The sequence below is a fragment of the Cyanistes caeruleus genome, chromosome 34 (assembly GCF_971803275.1).
Source record: "Cyanistes caeruleus chromosome 34, bCyaCae1.hap1.1, whole genome shotgun sequence".
In the NCBI taxonomy this organism is placed as follows: domain Eukaryota; kingdom Metazoa; phylum Chordata; class Aves; order Passeriformes; family Paridae; genus Cyanistes; species Cyanistes caeruleus.
The window spans coordinates 2112740-2137126 of record NC_141735.1 but is presented as its reverse complement, the minus strand read 5'-3'; the positions used below and the strand labels follow the sequence as shown (position 1 = coordinate 2137126).

Below are 24387 nucleotides of genomic sequence, written 5' to 3'. Positions count from 1 at the left end.
TCCCAGTTTTGGGGTCCCCCCTCTCACCTCGGGGTCCCCCAGCAGTTTTGGGGTCCCCCAGCAGTTTTGGGGTCCCAGTCTCAGTTTTGGGGTCCCCTGTAGCAGTTTTGGGGTCCCCCCCCGTCTCACCTCGGGGTCCCCCAGCAGTTTTGGGGTCCCTGTCTCAGTTTTGGGGTCCCCCTGTCGCAGTTTTGGGGTCCCCCCCCGTTTTTGGGGTCCCCCCCTGACCTCGGGATCCCCCCGCAGTTTAGGGTCCCAGTCTCAGTTTTGGGGTCCCCCCGCAGTTTTGGGGTCCCTCCGTCCCAGTTTTGGGGTCCCAATCTCAGTTTTGGGGTCCCCCTGTCGCAGTTTTGGGGTCCCCCCGTCCCAGTTTTGGGGTCCCCCCCGTCTCACCTCGGGGTCCCCCCGCAGTTTTGGGGTCCCAGTCTCAGTTTTGGGGTCCCTGTCCCAGTTTTGGGGTCCCCCCTGTCCCAGTTTCGGGGTCCCCCTGTCTCACCTCGGGGTCCCTGTCTCAGTTTTGGGGTCCCTGTCCCAGTTTTGGGGTCCCCAGCAGTTTTGGGGTCCCCCTGTCGCAGTTTCAGGGTCCCCCCTGTCTCACCTCGGGGTCCCCCAGCAGTTTTGGGGTCCCTGTCTCAGTTTTGGGGTCCCCTGTCTCACCTCGGGGTCCCCCCGCAGTTTTGGGGTCCCAGTCTCAGTTTTGGGGTTCCCCTGCGGTTTTGGGGTCCCCCCTCTCACCTCGGGGTCCCCCAGCAGAGCCCGCAGCCGCCGCTGCCGCTGCCCCAGCAGGCTCAGGTGTCGGATGGGGTTACTCAGGGCCTCGGCGTAATCTGGGGGCACCCCAAAAACACCGGGGTCACCAAAAACTGACCCCAAAACCCCAAAAACCCCGGGGTCACCCCAAAACTGACCCAAAACCCCAAAAAAACCCCCAAAACCCCCAAAAACACCGGGGTCACCCCAAAACTGACCCCAAAACCCCAAAAAACCCCAAAACCCCCAAAAACCCCGGGGTCACCAAAAACTGACCCCAAAAACCCCCAAAAAACCCCAAAAACACCGGGGTCACCCCAAAACTGACCCCAAAAACCCCAAAAAAACCCCAAAAACCCCAAAACTGACCCCAAAAAACCCAAAAACACCGGGGTCACCCCAAAACTGACCCCAAAAACCCAAAAAAACCCCAAAACCCCAAAAACACCGGGGTCACCAAAAACTGACCCCAAAAACACCGGGGTCACCCCAAAACTGACCCCAAAATCCCCAAAAAACACCAGGGTCACCAAAAACTGACCCCAAAACCCCCAAAAAAACCCCAAAACCCCCAAAACTGACCCCAAAAACCCAAAACTGACCCCAAAAACCCCGGGGTCACCCCAAAACTGACCCCAAAACCCCCCAAAAACACCGGGGTCACCCCAAAACTGACCCCAAACCCCCCAAAAACCCCGGGGTCACCCCAAAACTGACCCCAAAAACCCCGGGGTCACCCCAAAACTGACCCCAAAACCCCAAAAAACCCCAAAACCCCCAAAACTGACCCCAAAACCCCAAAAACACCGGGGGCACCCCAAAACTGACCCCAAAATCCCCAAAAAAACCCCAAAAACCCCGGGGTCACCCCAAAACTGACCCCAAAAACCCCGGGGTCACCCCAAAACTGACCCCAAAAACCCCAAAAACACCAGGGTCACCAAAAACTGACCCCAAAACCCCCAAAAAAACCCCAAAACCCCCAAAACTGACCCCAAAAACCCCGGGGTCACCCCAAAACTGACCCCAAAAACCCCAAAAAAACCCCAAAACCCCCAAAACTGACCCCAAAACCCCAAAAACCCCGGGGTCACCCCAAAACTGACCCCAAAACCCAAAAAAACCCCAAAAACACCGGGGTCACCCCAAAACTGACCCCAAAACCCCCAAAACTGACCCCAAACTGACCCCAAAAACACCGGGGTCACCCCAAAACTGACCCCAAAAACCCCAAACCTGACCCCAAAACTGACCCCAAAAACACCAAACCTGACCCCAAAAACACCGGGGTCACCAAAAACGGACCCCAAAACCACAAAACTGACCCCAAAACCCCAAAAAAACCCCAAAACTGACCCCAAAACCCCAAAAACCCCGGGGTCACCCCAAAACTGACCCCAAAACTGACCCCAAAACCCCAAAAAACCCCTAAAACCCCGGGGTCACCCCAAAACTGACCCCAAAACTGACCTCAAAACCCCCAACCTGACCCCAAAACCCCCAAAACTGACCCCAAAAACACCGGGGTCACCCCAAAACTGACCCAAAAACCCCAAAACTGACCCCAAAAAATATCCGGGGTGAGTGACCCCAAAATCCGGGGGTGTCGGGGGGACCCCAAAACTCGGGGATCCCCCCCGGAATGGGGGAACCCCACGGGGAGGAGCCCCCAAAGCCCCCCCAGGTCAGGTGCCCCCAGCAAGGTGGGTCTGGGGTCCCCTCAGTGCCCCCCAGGTGTCCCCAGGTGTCCCCAATGTCCCAGGTGTGTCCCCAATGTCCCCAGGTGTGTTTTGGGTGTCCCCAGGTGTCCCAGGTGTCCCCAGGTGTGTCCCCAATGTCCCCAGGTGTCCCCAGGTGTGTTTTGGGTGTCCCCAGGTGTGTCCCCAGGTGTGTTTTGGGTGTGTCCCAGGTGTCCCAGGTGTGTTTTGGGTGTGTCCCAGGTGTCCCCAGGTGTCCCCAGCCCCCCCAGGTGTGTCCCCAGGTGTCCCCAGGTGTCCCCAGCCCCCCCAGGTGTGTCCCCAGGTGTCCCCAGGTGTGTCCCAGGTGTGTCCCAGGTGTCCCCAGGTGTCCCAGGTGTCCCCAGGTGTCCCCAGCCCCCCCAGGTGTGTCCCCAGGTGTCCCAGGTGTGTCCCCACCGCGCTGTCCCAGCGGGACGTGGTCGCAGGCCCGGGTCAGCAGCTGTCCCCAGCTGTGTCCCCAGGTGTCCCCAGGTGTCCCAGGTGTCCCAGGTGTCCCCAGGTGTCCCCAGGTGTGTTTTGGGTGTGTCCCCAGGTGTCCCCAGGTGTCCCCAGGTGTCCCAGGTGTCCCCACCGCGCTGTCCCAGCGGGACGTGGTCGCAGGCCCGGGTCAGCAGCAGCAGCGCCGGCAGCAGCAGGGGTTGGTTGCTCTCGTTGCGCAGCGGAACGTAGTGGTACCCTGGGGACCCCCACCCAAATTGGGACCCCCACTCAAATTGGGACCCCCACTCACCCTGGGGACCCCCACCCAAATTGGGACCCCCACCCAAATGGGGACCCCCACCCAAATTGGGACCCCCACCCAAATGGGGACCCCCACTCACCCTGGGGACCCCCACCCAAATTGGGACCCCCACCCAAATTGGGACCCCCACTCACCCTGGGGACCCCCACCCAAATTGGGACCCCCACCCAAATGGGGACCCCCACCCAAATTGGGACCCCCACTCAAATGGGGACCCCTCCTCAAATGGGGACCCCTCCTCAAATGGAGACCCCCACCCAAATTGGGACCCCTCCTCAAATGGGGACCCCCACTCACCCTGGGGACCCCCACCCAAATTGGGACCCCCACTCACCCTGGGGACCCCCACTCACCCTGGGGACCCCCACCCAAATGGGGACCCCTCCTCAAATTGGGGACCCCTCCTCAAATGGGGACCCCCACTCACCCTGGAGACCCCTCCTCAAATGGGGACCCCTCCTCAAATGGGGACCCGCACCCAAATGGGGACCCTCCTCACTCTGGGGACTCCCACTCGAATTGGGGACCCCGTGGGGGGGCTGCACCCCCCGCAGTGCCCATGACAGGAACAAAGGGGGGGGGTGGGGCTGGGACTGAGCCCCCCAGGGACCCCCTGAGCCCCTCCCCCATCCCCCCATCCCCTCCCCCATCCCCCATCCCCTCCCCATCCCCCCTGAGCCCCTCCCCCATCCCCCATCCCCCATCCCCCATGCCCCTCACCTGTCCCCCATCCCCCATCCCCCCTGAACCCATCCCCCATTCCCCTCACCTGTCCCCATCCCCCCTGAGCCCCTCCCCCATCCCCCATCCCCCATCCCCCCATCCCCCTCACCTGTCCCCCATCCCCCATCCCACCTGAACTCATCCCCCATCCCCCCATCCCCTCCCCCATCTCCCCTGAGCCCCTCCCCCATCCCCCTCACCTGTCCCCCCCATCCCCCATCCCCCCTGAGCCCCTCCCCCATCCCCTCCCCCATCCCCCTCACCTGTCCCCATCCCCCCTGAGCCCCCTCCCCCATTCCCTGAGCCCCTCCCCCATCCCCCCTGAGCCCCTCCCCATCCCCCCTGAGCCCCCTCCCCCATTCCCCATCCTCCTCCCATCCCCCATCCCCCCATCCCCTCCCCCATCCCCCCTGAGCCCCTCCCCCATTCCCCATCCTCTTCCCACCCCCCATCTCCCCCATCCCCTCCCCCATCCCCCTCACCTGTCCCCCCATCCCCCCTGAGCCCATCCCCCATCCCCCCATCCCCCATCCCCTCCCCCATCCCCCCTGAGCCTCCTCCCCCCTCCCCCATCCCCCCTGAACCCCTCCCCCATTCCCCATCCTCCTCCCATCCCCCATCTCCCCCATCCCCTCCCCCATCCCCAATCCCATCCCCCATCCCCCTCACCTGTCCCCCATCCCCCATCCCCCCAGAGCCCCTCCCCCATCCCCTCCCCCCTCCCCTCCCCTCCCCCCTCCCCCATCCCCCCTGAGCCCCTCCCCCGCCCCTCCCCCACCTGATCTCAGGGTGGCCACGGGCAGCACGCGCTGGCCCAGGAGCCGCCCGCCCTCCTCATAGGCGGCCACACGGAGAGAGGCGAGAGCCGGGAGCACCACCTGGGGACAGGGGACACACCTGGCACACCTGGGGACACCTGGGGACAGCTGGGGACACCTGGGGACAGCTGGGGACACACCTGGGGACAGGGGACACACCTGGCACACCTGGGGACACCTGGGACACACCTGGGGACAGCTGGGGACACCTGGGGACACACCTGGGACACACCTGGGGACAGCTGGGGACACCTGGGGACACACCTGGGACACACCTGGGGACAGGGGACACACCTGGCACACCTGGGACACACCTGGGGACAGCTGGGGACACACCTGGGGACACACCTGGGACACACCTGGGGACAGCTGGGGACACACCTGGGGACACACCTGGGGACACCTGGGGACAGGGGACACACCTGGCACACCTGGGGACACACCTGGGGACAGCTGGGGACACCTGGGGACACCTGGGACACCTGGGGACACACCTGGGGACAGCTGGGGACAGCTGGGGACAGCTGGGGACACCTGGGGACACACCTGGGGACACCTGGGACAGCTGGGGACACCTGGGACAGCTGGGGACACACCTGGGGACACACCTGGCACACCTGGGGACACCTGGGGACAGCTGGGGACAGCTAGGACACACCTGGCACACCTGGGGACAGCTGGGGACACACCTGGGGACAGCTGGGGACACCTGGGGACACACCTGGGACACACCTGGGGACAGCTGGGGACAGCTGGGGACAGCTGGGGACACCTGGGGACACACCTGGGACACCTGGGGACAGCTGGGGACACACCTGGGACACACCTGGGACACCTGGGGACACACCTGGGGACACCTGGGGACAGCTGGGGACACACCTGGCACACCTGGGGACACACCTGGGGACACACCTGGGGACAGCTGGGGACACACCTGGGACACACCTGGGACAGCTGGGGACACACCTGGGACAGCTGGGGACAGGGGACACACCTGGCACACCTGGGACACACCTGGGGACACCTGGGGACAGCTGGGGACACACCTGGCACACCTGGGACACACCTCGGACAGCTGGGGACACACCTGGGGACACACCTGGCACACCTGGGGACACCTGGGACACACCTGGGGACAGCTGGGGACACACCTGGGACACACCTGGGACAGCTGGGGACACACCTGGGACAGCTGGGGACAGGGGACACACCTGGCACACCTGGGGACACACCTGGGGACACCTGGGGACAGCTGGGGACAGCTGGGACACACCTGGGGACAGCTGGGGACACACCTGGCACACCTGGGGACAGCTGGGGACAGCTGGGGACACACCTGGGGACACCTGGGGACACACCTGGGACACCTGGGGGCAGCTGGGGACACACCTGGCACACCTGGGGACAGCTGGGGACAGCTGGGGACAGCTGGGGACACCTGGGACAGCTGGGGACACACCTGGCACACCTGGGACACACCTCGGACAGCTGGGGACACACCTGGGGACACACCTGGCACACCTGGGGACACACCTGGGGACACCTGGGGACAGGGGACACACCTGGCACACCTGGGGACAGCTGGGGACACACCTGGGGACAGCTGGGGACACCTGGGGACACACCTGGGGACACACCTGGGGACACCTGGGGACACACCTGGGGACAGGGGACACACCTGGGGACAGCTGAGGTGCCCCAGTAACTCCAGGGGTTCTCATGCCCGTTTTATCCTGAAAATCCCCGTTTTCTCCCAGACAGTGCTGGGCTGTTTTCGACCAGTTTATCCCAGTTCGTTTATCCCAGTTTATCCCAGTCTGTCCCAGTTTATCCCAGTTTATCCCAGTCCATCCCAGTCTGTCCCAGTCCATCCCAGTCCATCCCAGTCCCCCCAGTCCCCCCAGTGTCCCCAGTCCCCCCCAGTGTCCCTAGTGTCCCCCAGTCCCCCCCAGTGTCCCCAGTGTCCCCAGTGTCCCCAGTGTCCCCAGTGTCCCCGTACCTCGTTCAGCACCAGGGGCTCCTCGTCCCACACGGGGTTGAAGGGATTCCCGTGGCAGGTCCGGGTCCGGCAGCGGCGCCGCGTGTCCACGGGGAGCCCGAACACCTCCAGCTCCACAAACACCCCACAGCGGCGATCGGACAGAAACTGACCCGACAGCACCTGAGAGGGGCCAAAAACCCCAAAAACTGACCCCAAAAACCCCAAAAACCCCAAAAAATTACCCCAAAAACCCCAAACTGACCCCAAAAACCCCAAACTGACCCCAAAAACCCCAAAAACCCCAAAAACTGACCCCAAACTGACCCAAACTGACCCCAAACTGACCCCAAACCCCACAGCGTGTCCACGGGGAGCCCGAACACCTCCAGCTCCACAAACACCCCACAGCGGCGATCGGACAGGAACTGACCCGACAGCACCTGAGAGGGGCCAAAAACCCCAAAAACTGACCCCAAAAACCCCAAAAACCCCAAAAAATTACCCCAAAAACCCCAAACTGACCCCAAAAACCCCAAAAACCCCAAAAAATTACCCCAAAAACCCCAAACTGACCCCAAAAACCCCAAAAACTGACCCCAAAAACCCCAAACTGACCCCAAAAACCCCAAACTGACCCCAAACTGACCCCAAACCCCACCGCGTGTCCACGGGGAGCCCGAACACCTCCAGCTCCACAAACACCCCACAGCGGCGATCGGAGAGAAACTGACCCGACAGCACCTGAGAGGGGCCAAAAACCCCAAAAACTGACCCCAAAAACCCCAAAAACCCCAAAAACTGACCCCAAAAACCCCAAACTGACCCCAAACTGACCCCAAACTGACCCAAACTGACCCCAAACTGCCCCAAACTGACCCAAACTGACCCCAAAAACTGACCCCAAACTGACCCCAAACTGACCCAAACTGACCCCAACTGACCCCAAACTGACCCCAAACTGACCCAAACTGACCCAAACTGACCCCAACTGACCCCAACTGACCCCAAACTGACCCCAAACTGACCCAAACTGACCCAAACTGACCCAAACTGACCCCAAACTGACCCCAACTGACCCCAAACTGACCCCAAACTGACCCCAACTGACCCAAACTGACCCCAAACTGACCCAAACTGACCCAAACTGACCCAAACTGACCCCAACTGACCCAAACTGACCCCAAACTGACCCCAAACTGACCCAAACTGACCCCAAACTGACCCAAACTGACCCAAACTGACCCCAACTGACCCAAACTGACCCCAAACTGACCCCAAACTGACCCAAACTGACCCCAAACTGACCCAAACTGACCCAAACTGACCCCAAACTGACCCCAAACTGACCCAAACTGACCCCAAACTGACCCCAAACTGACCCCAACTGACCCAAACTGACCCAAACTGACCCCAAACTGAGCCCAAACTGACCCAAACTGACCCAAACTGACCCCAAACTGACCCAAACTGACCTCAAACTGACCCAAAGTGACCCCAAACTGACCCAAACTGACCCCAAACTGACCCCAAACTGACCCCAAACTGACCCAAACTGACCCCAAACTGACCCCAAACTGACCCCAAACTGACCCAAACTGACCCAAACTGACCCCAAAGTGACCCAAACTGACCCCAAACTGACCCAAACTGACCCCAACTGACCCAAACTGACCCAAACTGACCCCAACTGACCCCAACTGACCCCAAACTGACCCAAACTGACCCCAACTGACCCCAACTGACCCCAAACTGACCCCAAACTGACCCCAACTGACCCCAAACTGACCCCAAACTGACCCAAACTGACCCAAACTGACCCCAAAGTGACCCAAACTGACCCAAACTGACCCCAAACTGACCCAAACTGACCCCAAACTGACCCAAACTGACCCAAACTGACCCCAAACTGACCCAAACTGACCCCAAACTGACCCAAACTGACCCCAAAAACCCCAAACTGACCCCAAACTGACACAAACTGACCCAAAGTGACCCCAAACTGACCCCAAACTGACCCCAAACTGACCCCAAACTGACCCCAAACTGACCCAAACTGACCCAAACTGACCCAAACTGACCCAAACTGACCCAAACTGACCCCAAACTGACCCCAACTGACCCAAACTGACCCAAACTGACCCCAAACTGACCCAAACTGACCCAAACTGACCCAAACTGACCCCAAACTGACCCAAACTGACCCCAACTGACCCCAAACTGACCCAAACTGACCCCAAACTGACCCAAACTGACCCCAAACTGACCCAAACTGACCTCAAACTGACCCCAAACTGACCCCAAACTGACCCCAAACTGACCCCAAACTGACCCAAACTGACCCCAAACTGACCCAAACTGACCCAAACTGACCCAAACTGACCCCAAACTGACCCCAAACTGACCCCAAACTGACCCAAACTGACCCCAAACTGACCCCAACTGGCCCAAACTGACCCCAAACTGACCCCAAACTGACCCAAACTGACCCAAACTGACCCCAAACTGACCCCAACTGGCCCAAACTGACCCCAAACTGACCCCAAACTGACCCAAACTGACCCAAACTGACCCAAACTGACCCCAACTGATCCAAACTGACCCAAACTGACCCAAACTGACCCCAAACTGACCCAAACTGACCCCAAACTGACCCAAACTGACCCCAAACTGACCCAAACTGACCCCAAACTGACCCCAAACTGACCTAAACTGACCCAAACTGACCCCAAACTGACCCCAAACTGACCCCGAGTGACCCAAACTGACCCCAAACTGACCCCAAACTGACCCCAACTGACCCCAAAAACCCCAAACTGACCCAAACTGACCCCAAACTGACCCCAAACTGACCCCAAACTGACCCCAAACTGACCCAAACTGACCCCAAACTGACCCAAACTGACCCAAACTGACCCAAACTGACCCCAAACTGACCCCAAACTGACCCCAAAAACTGACCCAAACTGACCCCAAACTGACCCAAACTGACCCAAACTGACCCAAACTGACCCAAACTGACCCCAAACTGACCCCAAACTGACCCAAACTGACCCCAACTGACCCCAAACTGACCCCAAACTGACCCAAACTGACCCCAACTGACCCCAACTGACCCCAAACTGACCCAAACTGACCCCAACTGACCCCAAACTGACCCCAAACTGACCCAAACTGACCCCAACTGACCCCAACTGACCCCAAACTGACCCAAACTGACCCAAACTGACCCCAACTGACCCCAAACTGACCCAAACTGACCCCAAAGTGACCCAAACTGACGCAAACTGACCCCAAACTGACCCCAACTGACCCAAAGTGACCCCAAACTGACCCCAAACTGACCCCAAACTGACCCAAACTGACCCAAACTGACCCAAACTGACCCCAAACTGACCCCAAACTGACCCCAACTGACCCCAAACTGACCCAAACTGACCCAAACTGACCCCAAACTGACCCAAACTGGCCCAAACTGACCCCAAACTGACCCCAAACTGACCCCAAACTGAATCAAACTGACCCAAACTGACCCAAACTGACCCAAACTGACCCCAAACTGACCCCAAACTGACCCCAAACTGACCCAAACTGACCCAAACTGACCCCAAACTGACCCAAACTGACCCAAACTGACCCAAACTGACCCAAACTGACCCAAACTGACCCAAACTGACCCAAACTGACCCCAAACTGACCCCAAAAACCCCAAACTGACCCATACTGACCCAAACTGACCCAAACTGACCCCAAACTGACCCAAACTGACCCCAAACTGACCCAAACTGACCCAAACTGACCCAAACTGACCCCAAACTGACCCCAAACTGACCCAAACTGACCCCAACTGACCCAAACTGACCCAAACTGACCCCAAACTGACCCAAACTGACCCAAACTGACCCAAACTGACCCCAAAAACCCCAAACTGACCCAAACTGACCCCAAACTGACCCAAACTGACCCCAAACTGACCCCAAACTGACCCAAACTGACCCAAACTGACCCCAAACTGACCCAAACTGACCCAAACTGACCCAAACTGACCCAAACTGACCCAAACTGACCCAAACTGACCCAAACTGACCCCAAAAACCCCAAACTGACCCAAACTGACCCAAACTGACCCAAACTGACCCCAAACTGACCCAAACTGACCCCAAACTGACCCAAACTGACCCAAACTGACCCAAACTGACCCCAAACTGACCCCAAACTGACCCAAACTGACCCCAACTGACCCAAACTGACCCAAACTGACCCCAAACTGACCCCAAACTGGCCCAAACTGACCCCAAACTGACCCAAACTGACCCAAACTGACCCAAACTGACCCCAAACTGACCCCAAACTGACCCCAAACTGACCCCAAACTGACCCAAACTGACCCCAAACTGACCCCAAAAACCCCAAACTGACCCAAACTGACCCAAACTGACCCCAAACTGACCCCAAACTGACCCAAACTGACCCCAAACTGACCCCAAACTGACCCAAACTGACCCAAACTGACCCAAACTGACCCCAAACTGACCCAAACTGACCCAAACTGACCCCAAACTGACCCAAACTGACCCCAAACTGACCCCAAACTGACCCAAACTGACCCCAAACTGACCCAAACTGACCCAAACTGACCCCAAACTGACCCAAACTGAACCAAACTGACCCAAACTGACCCCAAACTGACCCAAACTGACCCAAACTGACCCAAACTGACCCAAACTGACCCAAACTGACCCCAAACTGACCCAAACTGACCCCAAACTGACCCCAAACTGACCCAAACTGACCCAAACTGACCCAAACTGACCCAAACTGACCCCAAACTGACCCAAACTGACCCCAAACTGACCCCAAACTGACCCAAACTGACCCCAAACTGACCCAAACTGACCCAAACTGACCCCAAACTGACCCCAAACTGACCCAAACTGACCCAAACTGACCCCAAACTGACCCAAACTGACCCAAACTGACCCCAAACTGACCCCAAACTGACCCCAAACTGACCCAAACTGACCCCAAACTGACCCAAACTGACCCCAAACTGACCCAAACTGACCCAAACTGACCCAAACTGACCCCAAACTGACCCCAAACTGACCCAAACTGACCCCAAACTGACCCCAAACTGACCCAAACTGACCCCAAACTGACCCCAAACTGACCCAAACTGACCCAAACTGACCCAAACTGACCCCAAACTGACCCAAACTGACCCAAACTGACCCAAACTGACCCAAACTGACCCCAAACTGACCCAAACTGACCCCAAACTGACCCAAACTGACCCAAACTGACCCCAAAGTGACCCCAAAGTGACCCCAAACTGACCCAAACTGACCCAAACTGACCCCAAACTGACCCAAACTGACCCCAAACTGACCCAAACTGACCCCAAACTGACCCAAACTGACCCCAAAGTGACCCAAACTGACCCAAACTGACCCAAACTGACCCAAACTGACCCAAACTGACCCCAAACTGACCCAAACTGACCCCAACTGACCCCAAACTGACCCAAACTGACCCAAACTGACCCCAACTGACCCCAAACTGACCCCAAACTGACCCCAAACTGACCCCAAACTGACCCAAACTGACCCAAACTGACCCAAACTGACCCAAACTGACCCCAAACTGACCCAAACTGACCCCAACTGACCCCAAACTGACCCAAACTGACCCAAACTGACCCAAACTGACCCAAACTGACCCAAACTGACCCCAAACTGACCCCAAACTGACCCAAACTGACCCAAACTGACCCAAACTGACCCCAAACTGACCCAAACTGACCCCAAACTGACCCCAAACTGACCCCAAACTGACCCAAACTGACCCAAACTGACCCCAAACTGACCCAAACTGACCCAAACTGACCCAAACTGACCCAAACTGACCCAAACTGACCCCAACTGACCCCAAACTGACCCCAAACTGACCCCAAACTGACCCCAAACTGACCCAAACTGACCCCAAACTGACCCCAAACTGACCCCAACTGACCCCAAACTGACCCCAAACTGACCCCAAACTGACCCAAACTGACCCCAAACTGACCCAAACTGACCCAAACTGACCCAAACTGACCCCAAACTGACCCAAACTGACCCCAACTGACCCCAAACTGACCCCAAACTGACCCCAAACTGACCCAAACTGACCCCAAACTGACCCCAAACTGACCCCAAACTGACCCCAAACTGACCCAAACTGACCCCAAAAACCCCAAACTGACCCCAAACTGACCCCAAACTGACCCCAAACTGACCCAAACTGACCCAAACTGACCCCAAACTGACCCAAACTGACCCAAACTGACCCCAACTGACCCCAAACTGACCCCAAACTGACCCAAACTGACCCAAACTGACCCCAAACTGACCCAAACTGACCCCAAACTGACCCAAACTGACCCCAAACTGACCCAAACTGACCCAAACTGACCCAAACTGACCCAAACTGACCCCAAACTGACCCCAAACTGACCCCAAACTGACCCCAAACTGACCCCAACTGACCCAAACTGACCCAAACTGACCCAAACTGACCCAAACTGACCCAAACTGACCCCAAACTGACCCAAACTGACCCCAACTGACCCAAACTGACCCCAAACTGACCCAAACTGACCCAAACTGACCCAAACTGACCCCAAACTGACCCCAAACTGACCCCAAACTGACCCCAAACTGACCCAAACTGACCCCAAACTGACCCAAAGTGACCCCAAACTGACCCAAACTGACCCCAAACTGACCCCAAACTGACCCAAACTGACCCAAACTGACCCCAAACTGACCCCAAACTGACCCCAAACTGACCCCAAACTGACCCCAAACTGACCCCAACTGACCCAAACTGACCCAAACTGACCCCAAACTGACCCAAACTGACCCAAACTGACCCCAAAAACCCCAAAAACCCCAAACTGACCCCAAATCTTTTCCCAAGAACCGTCCCGGTGCCGTTTGGGCCCATTTTGGGCCGTTTGGTGCCATTTTGGTGCAGTTTGGCACCGTTTCGGGCCATTTTGGCACCGTTTTGGCACCGTTTTGGGCCATTTTGGTGCCATTTTGGCACCGTTTTGGGTTGTTTTGGTGCCATTTGGGCCATTTTGGTTCCGTTTTGGGCCATTCTAGCACCATTTGGCACCATTTTGGGCCGTTTTGGCACCGTTTTGGGCCGTTTTGGCACCATTTTAGGCCGTCTTGGTGCTGTTTGGCACCGTTTTGGCGCCGTTTTGGGCCATTTTGGTGCCTTTTTGGGCCATTTCGGTGCCGTCTGGCCCCGTTTTGGGCCATTTTGGTGCCATTTGGCGCCGTTTTGGGCCATTTTGGCACCATTTTGGGCTGTTTTGGCACCATTTTGGGCCATTTTGGCACCATTTTGGGCCGTTCTGGCATCGTTTTGGGACATTTTGGCACCATTTTGGCACCGTTTCGGCACCATTTTGGGCCGTTTTGGGCCATTTTGGGCCGTTTTGGGCCATTTTGGGCCGTTTTGGCACCGTTTTGGGCGGTACCTGCACGTGCAGGGTGTTGGCCCCGTTTTGGCCCCGTTTTGGCCCCGTTTTGTGCCATTTTGGCCCTGTTTTGTGCCGTTTCGGTGCGGTCTGGCCCCGTTTTGGCCCCGTTTTGGCCCCGTTTTGGCCCCGTTTTGGCCCCGTTTTGGGCGGTACCTGCACGTGCAGGGTGTTGGCCACGTTTTGGCCCCGTTTTGGGCCGTTTTGTGCCGTTTTGGCCCCGTTTTGTGCCGTTTCGGTGCCGTCTGGCCCCGTTTTGTGCCGTTCCGGCCGCGTTTTGGGCGGTACCTGCACGTGCAGGGTGTTGGCCCCGTTTTGGCCCCGTTTTGGCCCCGTTTTGGCCCCGTTTTGGGCCGTTTTGGCCCCGTTTTGTGCCGTTCCGGCCGCGTTTTGGGCGGTACCTGCACGTGCAGGGTGTTGGCCCCGTTTTGGCCCCGTTTTGGCCCCGTTTTGTCCCCGTTTTGGGCGGTACCTGCACATGCAGGGTGTTGGCCCCGTTTTGGCCCCGTTTTGGCCCCGTTTTGGCCCCGTTTTGGGCGGTACCTGCACGTGCAGGGTGTTGGCCCCGTTTTGGGCCGTTTTGGGCCGTTTCGGTGCGGTCCGGCCCCGTTTTGGCCCCGTTTTGGCCCCGTTTTGTGCCGTTTTGGCCCCGTTTTGGGCGGTACCTGCACGTGCAGGGTGTTGGCCACATTTTGGCCCCATTTTGGGCCGTTTTGGCCCCGTTTTGGCCCCGTTCTGGCCCCGTTTTGGGCGGTACCTGCACGTGCAGAGTGTTGGCCCCGTTTTGTGCCGTTTTGGCCCCGTTTTGGGCCGTTTTGGCCCCGTTTTGTGCCGTTCCGGCCCCGTTTTGGGCGGTACCTGCACGTGCAGGGTGTTGGCCCCATTTTGGCCCCGTTTTGTGCCGTTTTGGCCCCGTTTTGTGCCGTTTTGGCCCCGTTTTGGGCGGTACCTGCACGTGCAGGGTGTTGGCCCCGTTTTGGCCCCGTTTTGTGCCGTTTTGGCCCCGTTTTGGGCGGTACCTGCACGTGCAGGGTGTTGGCCCCGTTTTGGCCCCGTTCTGGCCCCGTTTTGGGCGGTACCTGCACGTGCAGGGTGTTGGCCCTGTTTTGGGCCCGTTTTGGCCCCGTTTTGTGCCGTTTTGGCCCCGTTTTGGGCGGTACCTGCACGTGCAGGGTGTTGGCCCCGTTTTGGCCCCGTTTTGGCCCCGTTTTGCGCCGTTTTGGCCCCGTTTTGGGCGGTACCTGCACGTGCAGGGTGTTGGCCCCGTTTTGGCCCCGTTTTGGCCCCGTTCTGGCCCCGTTTTGGGCGGTACCTGCACGTGCAGGGTGTTGGCCACGTTTTGGCCCCGTTTTGGGCCGTTTTGTGCCGTTTTGGCCCCGTTTTGTGCCGTTTCGGTGCCGTCTGGCCCCGTTTTGTGCCGTTCCGGCCGCGTTTTGGGCGGTACCTGCACGTGCAGGGTGTTGGCCCCGTTTTGGCCCCGTTTTGGCCCCGTTTTGGCCCCGTTTTGGGCCGTTCCGGTGTGGTCCGGCCCCGTTTTGGGCGGTACCTGCACGTGCAGGGTGTTGGCCCCGTTTTGGCCCCGTTTTGGGCCGTTTTGGCCCCGTTTTGGCCCCGTTTTGTCCCCGTTTTGGGCGGTACCTGCACATGCAGGGTGTTGGCCCCGTTTTGGCCCCGTTTTGGCCCCGTTTTGGCCCCGTTCTGGCCCCGTTTTGGGCGGTACCTGCACGTGCAGGGTGTTGGCCCTGTTTTGGCCCCGTTTTGGCCCCGTTTTGGGCCGTTTTGGCCCCGTTTTGGGCGGTACCTGCACGTGCAGGGTGTTGGCCCCGTTTTGGGCCGTTTTGGGCCGTTTCGGTGCGGTCCGGCCCCGTTTTGGCCCCGTTTTGGCCCCGTTTTGTGCCGTTTTGGCCCCGTTTTGGGCGGTACCTGCACGTGCAGGGTGTTGGCCCCGTTTTGTGCCGTTTTGGCCCCGTTTTGGGCGGTACCTGCACGTGCAGGGTGTTGGCCCCGTTTTGGCCCCGTTTTGTGCCGTTTTGGCCCCGTTTTGGGCGGTACCTGCACGTGCAGGGTGTTGGCCCCGTTTTGGCCCCGTTTTGGCCCCGTTTTGTGCCGTTTTGGCCCCGTTTTGGGTGGTACCTGCACGTGCAGGGTGTTGGCCACATTTTGGCCCCATTTTGGGCCGTTTTGGCCCCGTTTTGGCCCCGTTCTGGCCCCGTTTTGGGCGGTACCTGCACGTGCAGGGTGTTGGCCCTGTTTTGGGCCCGTTTTGGCCCCGTTTTGTGCCGTTTTGGCCCCGTTTTGGGCGGTACCTGCACGTGCAGGGTGTTGGCCCTGTTTTGGCCCCGTTTTGGCCCCGTTCTGGCCCCGTTTTGGGCGGTACCTGCACGTGCAGGGTGTTGGCCACGATGCCGTCCAGCCGCTCCTCGGTGAAGGGGTCGAAGGATTTGTCCGGGCGCCGCAGCGGCTCCGGCTTCAGCAGGAACCCCGAGCCCGCGTTGGCCTCGAACAGCGCCAGGTTCAGCTGCAGCGGCACGTCTGCACCGGGGACGGGGGTCAGGGGGGGGTCGGGGGGATCAGGTGTGCCCAGGTGTCCCCAGCTGTCCCCAGGTGTGTTCCAGCCCCCCCAGGTGTCCCCAGGTGTCCCCAGGTGTCCCCAGGTGTCCCCAGGTGTGTCCCCAGGTGTCCCCAGGTGTGTCCCCAGGTGTGTTTTGGGTGTCCCCAGGTGTCCCCAGGTGTCCCCAGGTGTGTTTTGGGTGTCCCCAGCTGTCCCCAGGTGTGTTTCAGGTGTCCCCATGTGTCCCAGATGTCCCCAGCTGTCCCCAGGTGTGTCCCCAGGTGTGTTTCAGGTGTCCCCAGGTGTGTCCCCAGGTGTCCCCAGGTGTGTCCCCAGGTGTGTCCCCAGATGTCCCTGAATGGTCCCCAAGTGCCCCCCCAGGTGTCCCCAGGTGTCCCCAGGTGTCCCAGGTGTCCCCAGGTGTCCCCGAATGGCCCCCAAGTGCCCCCCCAGGTGTGTTTTGGGTGTCCCCAGGTGTGTTTCAGGTATCCCAGGTATCCCCAGGTGTCCCCAGCTGTCCCCAGGTGTGTTTCAGGTATCCCAGGTATCCCCAGGTGTCCCCAGCTGTCCCCAGGTGTGTCCCCAGGTGTGTTTCAGGTGTCCCCAGGTGTGTCCCCAGCTGTCCCCAGGTGTGTCCCCAGGTGTGTTTCAGGTGTCCCCAGGTGTGTCCCAGGTGTCCCCAGGTGTGTCCCCAGGTGTGTTTCAGGTGTCCCCAGGTGTGTCCCCAGGTGTCTCCCAGGTGTCCCCAGGTGTCCCTAAATGGCCCCCAAGTGCCCCCCCAGGTGTGTTTCAGGTGTCCCAGGTATCCCCAGCTGTCCCCAGGTGTCCCCAGGTGTGTCCCCAGGTGTCCCCAGGTGTCCCCAGATGTCCCAGGTGTGTCCCAGGTGTGCTCAGGTGTCCCCAGGTGTCCCTAAATGGCCCCCAAGTGCCTCCCCAGGTGTCCCCAGGTGCGCTCAGGTGTCTCTGGATGGCCCCCCAAGTGTCCCTGGTGCCCCCCAGGTGTCCCCAGGTACCCCCAGGTGTGTCCCCAGGTGTCCCAGGTGTTCCTCCAGATGTCCCCAGGTGTCCCCAGGTGTCCCCAGATGTCCCAGGTGTGTCCCAGGTGTGTTCAGGTGTCCCCCAGGTGTCCCCAGGTGTCCCCAGGTGTGTTCAGGTGTCCCAGGTCTCCCCAGGTACCCCCAGGTGCCCCCCCAGATGTCCCCAGGTGTGCTCAGGTGTCCCAGGTGTGTCCCAGGTGTCCCTGGATGTCCCCCAGGTGTTCCCAGGTTTGTCTCTATATCTCCAGGTGTCCCCCCAGGTGTGCTCAGCTGTCCCCAGGTGTGTCCCCAGGTGTCTCCAGATGTTCCCAGGTGTCCCCAGATGTCCCCCAGGTGTCCCCAGGTTTGTCTCTATATCTCCAGGTGTGTCCTCAGCCCCCCCAGGTGTCCCCCCAGGTATGCCCAGGTGTGTCCCCAGATATGCCTCAGATGTCCCCAGCCCCCTCCAGCTGTCCCCAGGTGTGTTCAGGTGCCCCAGGTGTGTCCCAGATTTCCCCAGGTGTGTCCTCAGGTGTCCCCCAATGTCCCCAGGTGCTCCCCAGATGTCCCCAGGTGTGCCCCAGGTGTGTCCCACATGTCCCCAGGTGCCCCCCAGGCATCCCCAGCCCCCTCAGGTGTCCCCCAGGTGTCCCCAGGTGTCCCCCCAGGTGTCCCCAGCCCTCCCCAGCTGTCCCCAGGTTTGTCTCTGTATCTCTGGGTGTGTCCCCAGCCTCCCCAGGTGCCAGCCCGGGTGTGCTCAGATGTTCCCAGATATGCCCCAGATGTCCCCAGGTGTCCCCAGGTGTCCCAGGTGTCCCCAGGTGTCCCCAGCCCCCCCCAGGTGTCCCCTGGTGTCCCCAGGTGTCCCCAGGTGTGTCCCACATGTCCCCAGGTGCCCCCCAGGTGTCCCCAGCTGTCCCCAGGTGTGTTCCAGCCCCCCCAGGTGTCCCCAGGTGTCCCCAGGTGTGTTCCAGCCCCCCCAGGTGTCCCAGGTGTCCCCACCGAGGCTCTGGAAGTTGAGCGCTGCCATCTGCACGCCGGCGTTCCAGAAGAGCTGCGGGTGGAAGTTGGAGGAATCCACGCGAGTTCCCTTGGGGTAAACCCGGCTCAGCTGCCGCTTGTTGTACCTGAGCGTCAAGGGCCCAAAACTGCCCAAACTGACCCAAAACTGCCCAAACTGACCCAAAAACTGCCCAAAGTGACCCAAAAACTGCCCAAAGTGACCCAAAAACTGCCCAAAGTGACCCAAAAACTGCCCAAAGTGACCCAAAAATGGCCCAAACTGACCCAAAACTGTGCAAAAACTGACCCAAACTGACCCAAAGTGACCCAAAAACGGCCCAAACTGACCCAAAACTGTGCAAAAACTGACCCAAAACCTGTGCCAAAACTGACCCAAAAACTGCCCAAAGTGACCCCAAAATGGCCCAAACTGACCCAAAAACTGCCCAAACTGACCCCAAAATGGCCCAAACTGACCCAAAACTGACCAAACTGACCCAAAAATGGCCCAAACTGACCCAAAACTGACCCAAACTGACCCAAAACTGCCCAAACTGACCCCAAAATGGCCCAAACTGACCCAAAACTGCCCAAAGTGACCCCAAAATGGCCCAAACTGACCCAAAACTGCCCAAAGTGACCCCAAATGGCCCAAACTGACCCAAAAACTGCCCAAACTGACCCAAAACTGACCAAACTGACCCAAAAATGGCCCAAACTGACCCAAAACTGCCCAAAATGACCCCAAAACTGCCCAAACTGACCCAAAAATGGCCCAAACTGACCCAAAAACTGCCCAAACTGACCCAAAACTGCCCAAAGTGACCCAAAAACGCACAGAAACTGACCCAAAAACTGCCCAAAGTGACCCAAAAACGGCCCAAAAACTGACCCAAAACTGCCCAAACTGACCCAAAAACTGCCCAAAGTGACCCAAAAACGCACAGAAACTGACCCAAAACTGCCCAAACTGACCCAAAAATGGCCCAAACTGCCCCAAAACTGCCCAAAATGACCCCAAAATGGCCCGAACGGCCCCTAAACTGCCCAAAGTGACCCAAAAACGGCACAGAAACTGACCCAAAACTGCCCAAAGTGACCCAAACTGACCCAAACTGCCCCAAAGTGACCCAAAAATGGCACAGAAACTGCCCAAACCGACCTAAAAATGGCACAGAAACTGACCCAAAAACTGACCCAAAACTGCCCCAAACTGACCCAAAAACTGTGCAAAAACTGCCCCAAAACTGACCCAAAAATGGCACAGAAACTGCCCCAAAACTCCCAAAACTGCCCCAAAACTGCTCCCAAACTGACCCAAAAACTGTGCAAAAACTGCCCCAAAACTGACCCAAAAATGGCACAGAAACTGCCCCAAACTGACCCAAAACTGCCCCAAAAACTGACCCCAAAGTGACCCAAATCCCACCAAAACTGCCCCAAAACCGACCCAAAACTGCCCAAATTGACCCAAAAACGGCACAGAAACTGCCCCAAACCGTCCTAAAAATGGCACAGAAACTGCCCCAAAACTGCCCTAAAACTGACCAAAACTGACCCAAAATGCCCCAAATGCCCCCAAAATGCCCAAAACTGCAAAAATCCCCCCAAAACCGCCCCAAAACTGCCTCAAAACTGCCCCAAACTGACCCAAACTGACCTAAAAATGGCCCAGAAACTGCCCCAAAGTGACCCAAATCCCACCAAAACTGCCCCAAACTGACCCAAAACTGCCCCAAAGTGACCCAAAACTGACCCCAAACGACCCCAAACTGCCCCAAACTGACCCAAACTGACCTAAAAATGGCCCAGAAACTGCCCCAAAGTGACCCAAATCCCACCAAAACTGCCCCAAACTGACCCAAAACTGCCCCAAAACCGCCCCAAAACCGCCCCAAAACTGCCCCAAACTGACCCAAAACTGACCCCAAACGGCCCCAAAACGCCCCAAATCCCCCCAAATCCCCCCAAAACTGCCCCAAATCCCCCCAAAACGCCCCAAATCCCCCCAAAACTGCCCCAAATCCCCCCAAATCCCCCCCAAATCCCCCAAAAACGCTCCAAATCCCCCCAAAACTGCCCCAAATCCCCCAAAACGCCCCAAATCCCCCCAAAACTGCCCCAAATCCCCCCCAAACTCCCCAAATCCCCCCCAGAACTGCCCCAAATCCCCCAAAACTGCCCCAAATCCCTCCCAAAACGCCCCAAATCCCCCCCAAACGCCCAAAATCCCCCAAAACGCCCCAAATCCCCCCCAAATCCCCCCAAATCCCCCAAAACTGCCCCAAATCCCCCCAAAACTGCCCCAAATCCCCCCAAACTGCCCCAAATCCTCCCCAAATCCCCCAAAACTGTTCCAAATCCCCCCCAAATCCCCCCCAAAACGCCCCAAATCCCCCCCAAAACGCCCCAAATCCCCCCAAAACGCCCCAAATCCCCCAAAACCCCCCCAAATTCCCCCAAACTGCCCCCAAAATGCCCCAAATCCCCCCCAAAACTGCCCCAAACCCCCCCAAAACTGCCCCAAATCCCCCCGAATGCCCCAAATCCCCCCAAATCCCCCCCAAACCCCCCCAAAACTGCCCCAAATCCCCCCAAAACTGCCCCAAAATCCCCCCAAATCCCCCCCAAACCCCCCCAAATCCCCCCAAATCCCCCCAAAACTGCCCCAAAACCCCCAAAATGCCCCCAAACACCCCAAATCCCCCCCCAAACACCCCAAATCCCCCCCAAATCCCCCCCCAAATCCCCCCAAACCGCCCCAAACCCCCCCAGCGCCCGACCCCCGTGTCTGGGATACTCGACGAACTCCAGGGGGCTCTTGGTGAGCTGCTCCAGCCCCTTCGTCTCCACGAACGACGACATCTCGAAACTCCTGTTGCGCTCTGGGGACCCCAAAAACCCCGGAGTTCACCCCAAAATTCACCCCAAAACTCACCCCAAAATTCACCCCAAAACCCCCAAATCAACCCCAAAACTCACCCCAAAATTCACCCCAAAATTCACCCCAGAATTCAGCCCAAAATTCAGCCCAAAACCCCAAAATTCACCCCAAAATTCACCCCAAAATTCACCCCAGAATTCAGCCCAAAATTCACCCCAAAACCCCAAAATTCACCCCAAAATTCACCCCAAAATTCAGACCAAAATTCATCCCAAAACCCCAAAATTCAGACCAAAATTCAGCCCAAAATTCAGACCAAAATTCAGCCCAAAATTCACCCCAAAATTCACCCCAAAATCAACCCCAAAATCAACCCCAAAATTCACCCCAAAATTCACCCCAAAATTCACCCCAAAATTCACCCCAAAATTCAGACCAAAATTCATCCCAAAATTCACCCCAAAACCCCAAAATCAACCCCAAAATTCACCCCAAAATTCACCCCCAAACACCAAAATTCACCCCAAAATTCACCCCAAAACCCCAAAATCAACCCCAAAATTCACCCCAGAATTCACCCCAAAACCCCAAAATTCATCCCAAAATTCACCCCAAAACCCCAAAATCAACCCCAAAATTCACCCCAAAATTCACCCCAGAATTCAGCCCAAAATTCACCCCAAAATTCACCCCAGAATTCACCCCAAAATTCACCCCAAAACCCCAAAATTCACCCCAAAATTCAGACCAAAATCCATCCCAAAACCCCAAAATTCAGACCAAAATTCAGCCCAAAATTCAGACCAAAATTCAGCCCAAAATTCAGCCCAAAATTCAGCCCAAAATTCACCCCAAAATCAACCCCAAAATCAACCCCAAAATTCACCCCAAAATTCACCCCAAAATTCACCCCAAAATTCACCCCAAAATTCACCCCAAAATTCATCCCAAAATTCACCCCAAAATCAACCCCAAAATCAACCCCAAAATTCACCCCAAAATTCACCCCCAAACACCAAAATTCACCCCAAAATTCACCCCAAAACCCCAAAATCAACCCCAAAATTCACCCCAGAATTCACCCCAAAACCCCAAAATTCATCCCAAAATTCACCCCAAAACCCCAAAATCAACCCCAAAATTCACCCCAAAATTCACCCCAAAATCAACCCCAAAATTCACCCCAGAATTCACCCCAAAACCCCAAAATCAACCCCAAAATTCACCCCAGAATTCACCCCAAAACCCCAAAATCAACCCCAAAATTCACCCCAGAATTCACCCCAAAACCCCAAAATCAACCCCAAAATTCACCCCAGAATTCAGCCCAAAATTCACCCCAAAATTCACCCCAAAATACCCAGAGCCGGGCAGGAACAGCCCCAAAACACCAAAATTCACCCCAAAATTCACCCCAAAACCCCAAAATTCACCCCGAAATTCACCCCAAAATTCAGCCCAAAATTCACCCCAAAATTCACCCCAAAATACCCAGAGCTGCGCAGGAACAGCCCCAAAACACCAAAATTCACCCCAAAACACCAAAATCAACCCCAAAATTCACCCCAAAATTCACCCCAGAATTCAGCCCAAAATTCACCCCAGAATTCACCCCAGAATACCCAAAGCCACACAGGAACAGCCCCAAAACACCAAAATCAACCCCAAAACCCCAAAATTCACCCCAAAATTCACCCCAAAACCCCAAAATTCACCCCAAAATACCAAAGTTCACCCCAAAATACCCAGAGCCGGGCAGGAACAGCCCCAAAACACCAAAATTCACCCCAAAATTCACCCCAAAATACCCAGAGCCAATCAGGAAAAACCCCAAACCCCCAAAATTCACCCCAAAACCCCAAAATTCACCCCAAAATGCACCCCAAAAGCCCGGAGTTCACCCCAAAATTCAGCCCAAAACCCCAAAATTCACCCCAAAACCCCAAAATTCACCCCAAAATACCCAAAGCCACACAGGAACTGCCCCAAAACCCCAAAATTCACCCCAAAACCCCAAAATCAGCCCCAGAATGAACAAAAATCAGTCCCAGCCCCCCCAAATTCCCCAATTCCCCCCCAAATTCCCCAAATTCCCCAAATTCCCCAAATTTCCCCCTCAAATCCCCCAAATTCCCCCAAATCCCCAATTCCCCCCCCAAAATTCCCCCCAAATTCCCCCCAAATTCCCTCCCAGCCCCCCCAAATTCCCCAATTTCCCCCAAAATTCCCAAATTTCCCCCCAAATTCCCCCCAAATTCCCTACCAGCCCCCCCAAATTCCCCAAATTCCCCCCAAATTCCCCAAATTCCCCAAATTCCCCCCCAAATTCCCCAATTTCCCCCAAATTTTCCCCAAATTCCCCAATTTCCCCCAAATTTCCCCCCAAAATTCCCCAAATTCCCCAAATTTCCCCCCAAAATTCCCCAAATTCCCCCCCAAATTTCCCAATTTCCCCACCAAATTCCCCAATTTCCCCCAAAATTCCCCAATTTCCCCCCAAATTCCCCCCAAAATACCCCAAATTCCCCAAATTTCCCCCAAAATTCCCCAATTTCCCCCCCAAATTTCCCAATTTCTCCCCAAATTCCCCAAATTTCCCCCCAAATTCCCCCCAAAATTCCCAAATTTCCCCCCCAAATTCCCCAAATTCCCC

At 57.5% G+C, this 24387-nt stretch overlaps 1 protein-coding gene across 1 annotated transcript in view; it reads right to left on the bottom strand.

The window, feature by feature from the left end:
* Positions 1-24387, bottom strand: part of LOC147647791 (1-phosphatidylinositol 4,5-bisphosphate phosphodiesterase beta-3-like) — an 87866-nt gene that overhangs the window by 18413 nt on the left and 45066 nt on the right. The window contains exons 17-23 of the mRNA XM_086870881.1: positions 21651-21735; positions 18851-18975; positions 16659-16813; positions 6772-6933; positions 4733-4832; positions 3061-3165; positions 736-827 (exon numbers count right to left, since the gene is read on the bottom strand). Of these exons, the coding sequence (XP_086727007.1) occupies positions 736-827; positions 3061-3165; positions 4733-4832; positions 6772-6933; positions 16659-16813; positions 18851-18975; positions 21651-21735 (824 nt within the window). The remainder of the gene's footprint in view (positions 1-735; positions 828-3060; positions 3166-4732; positions 4833-6771; positions 6934-16658; positions 16814-18850; positions 18976-21650; positions 21736-24387) is intronic.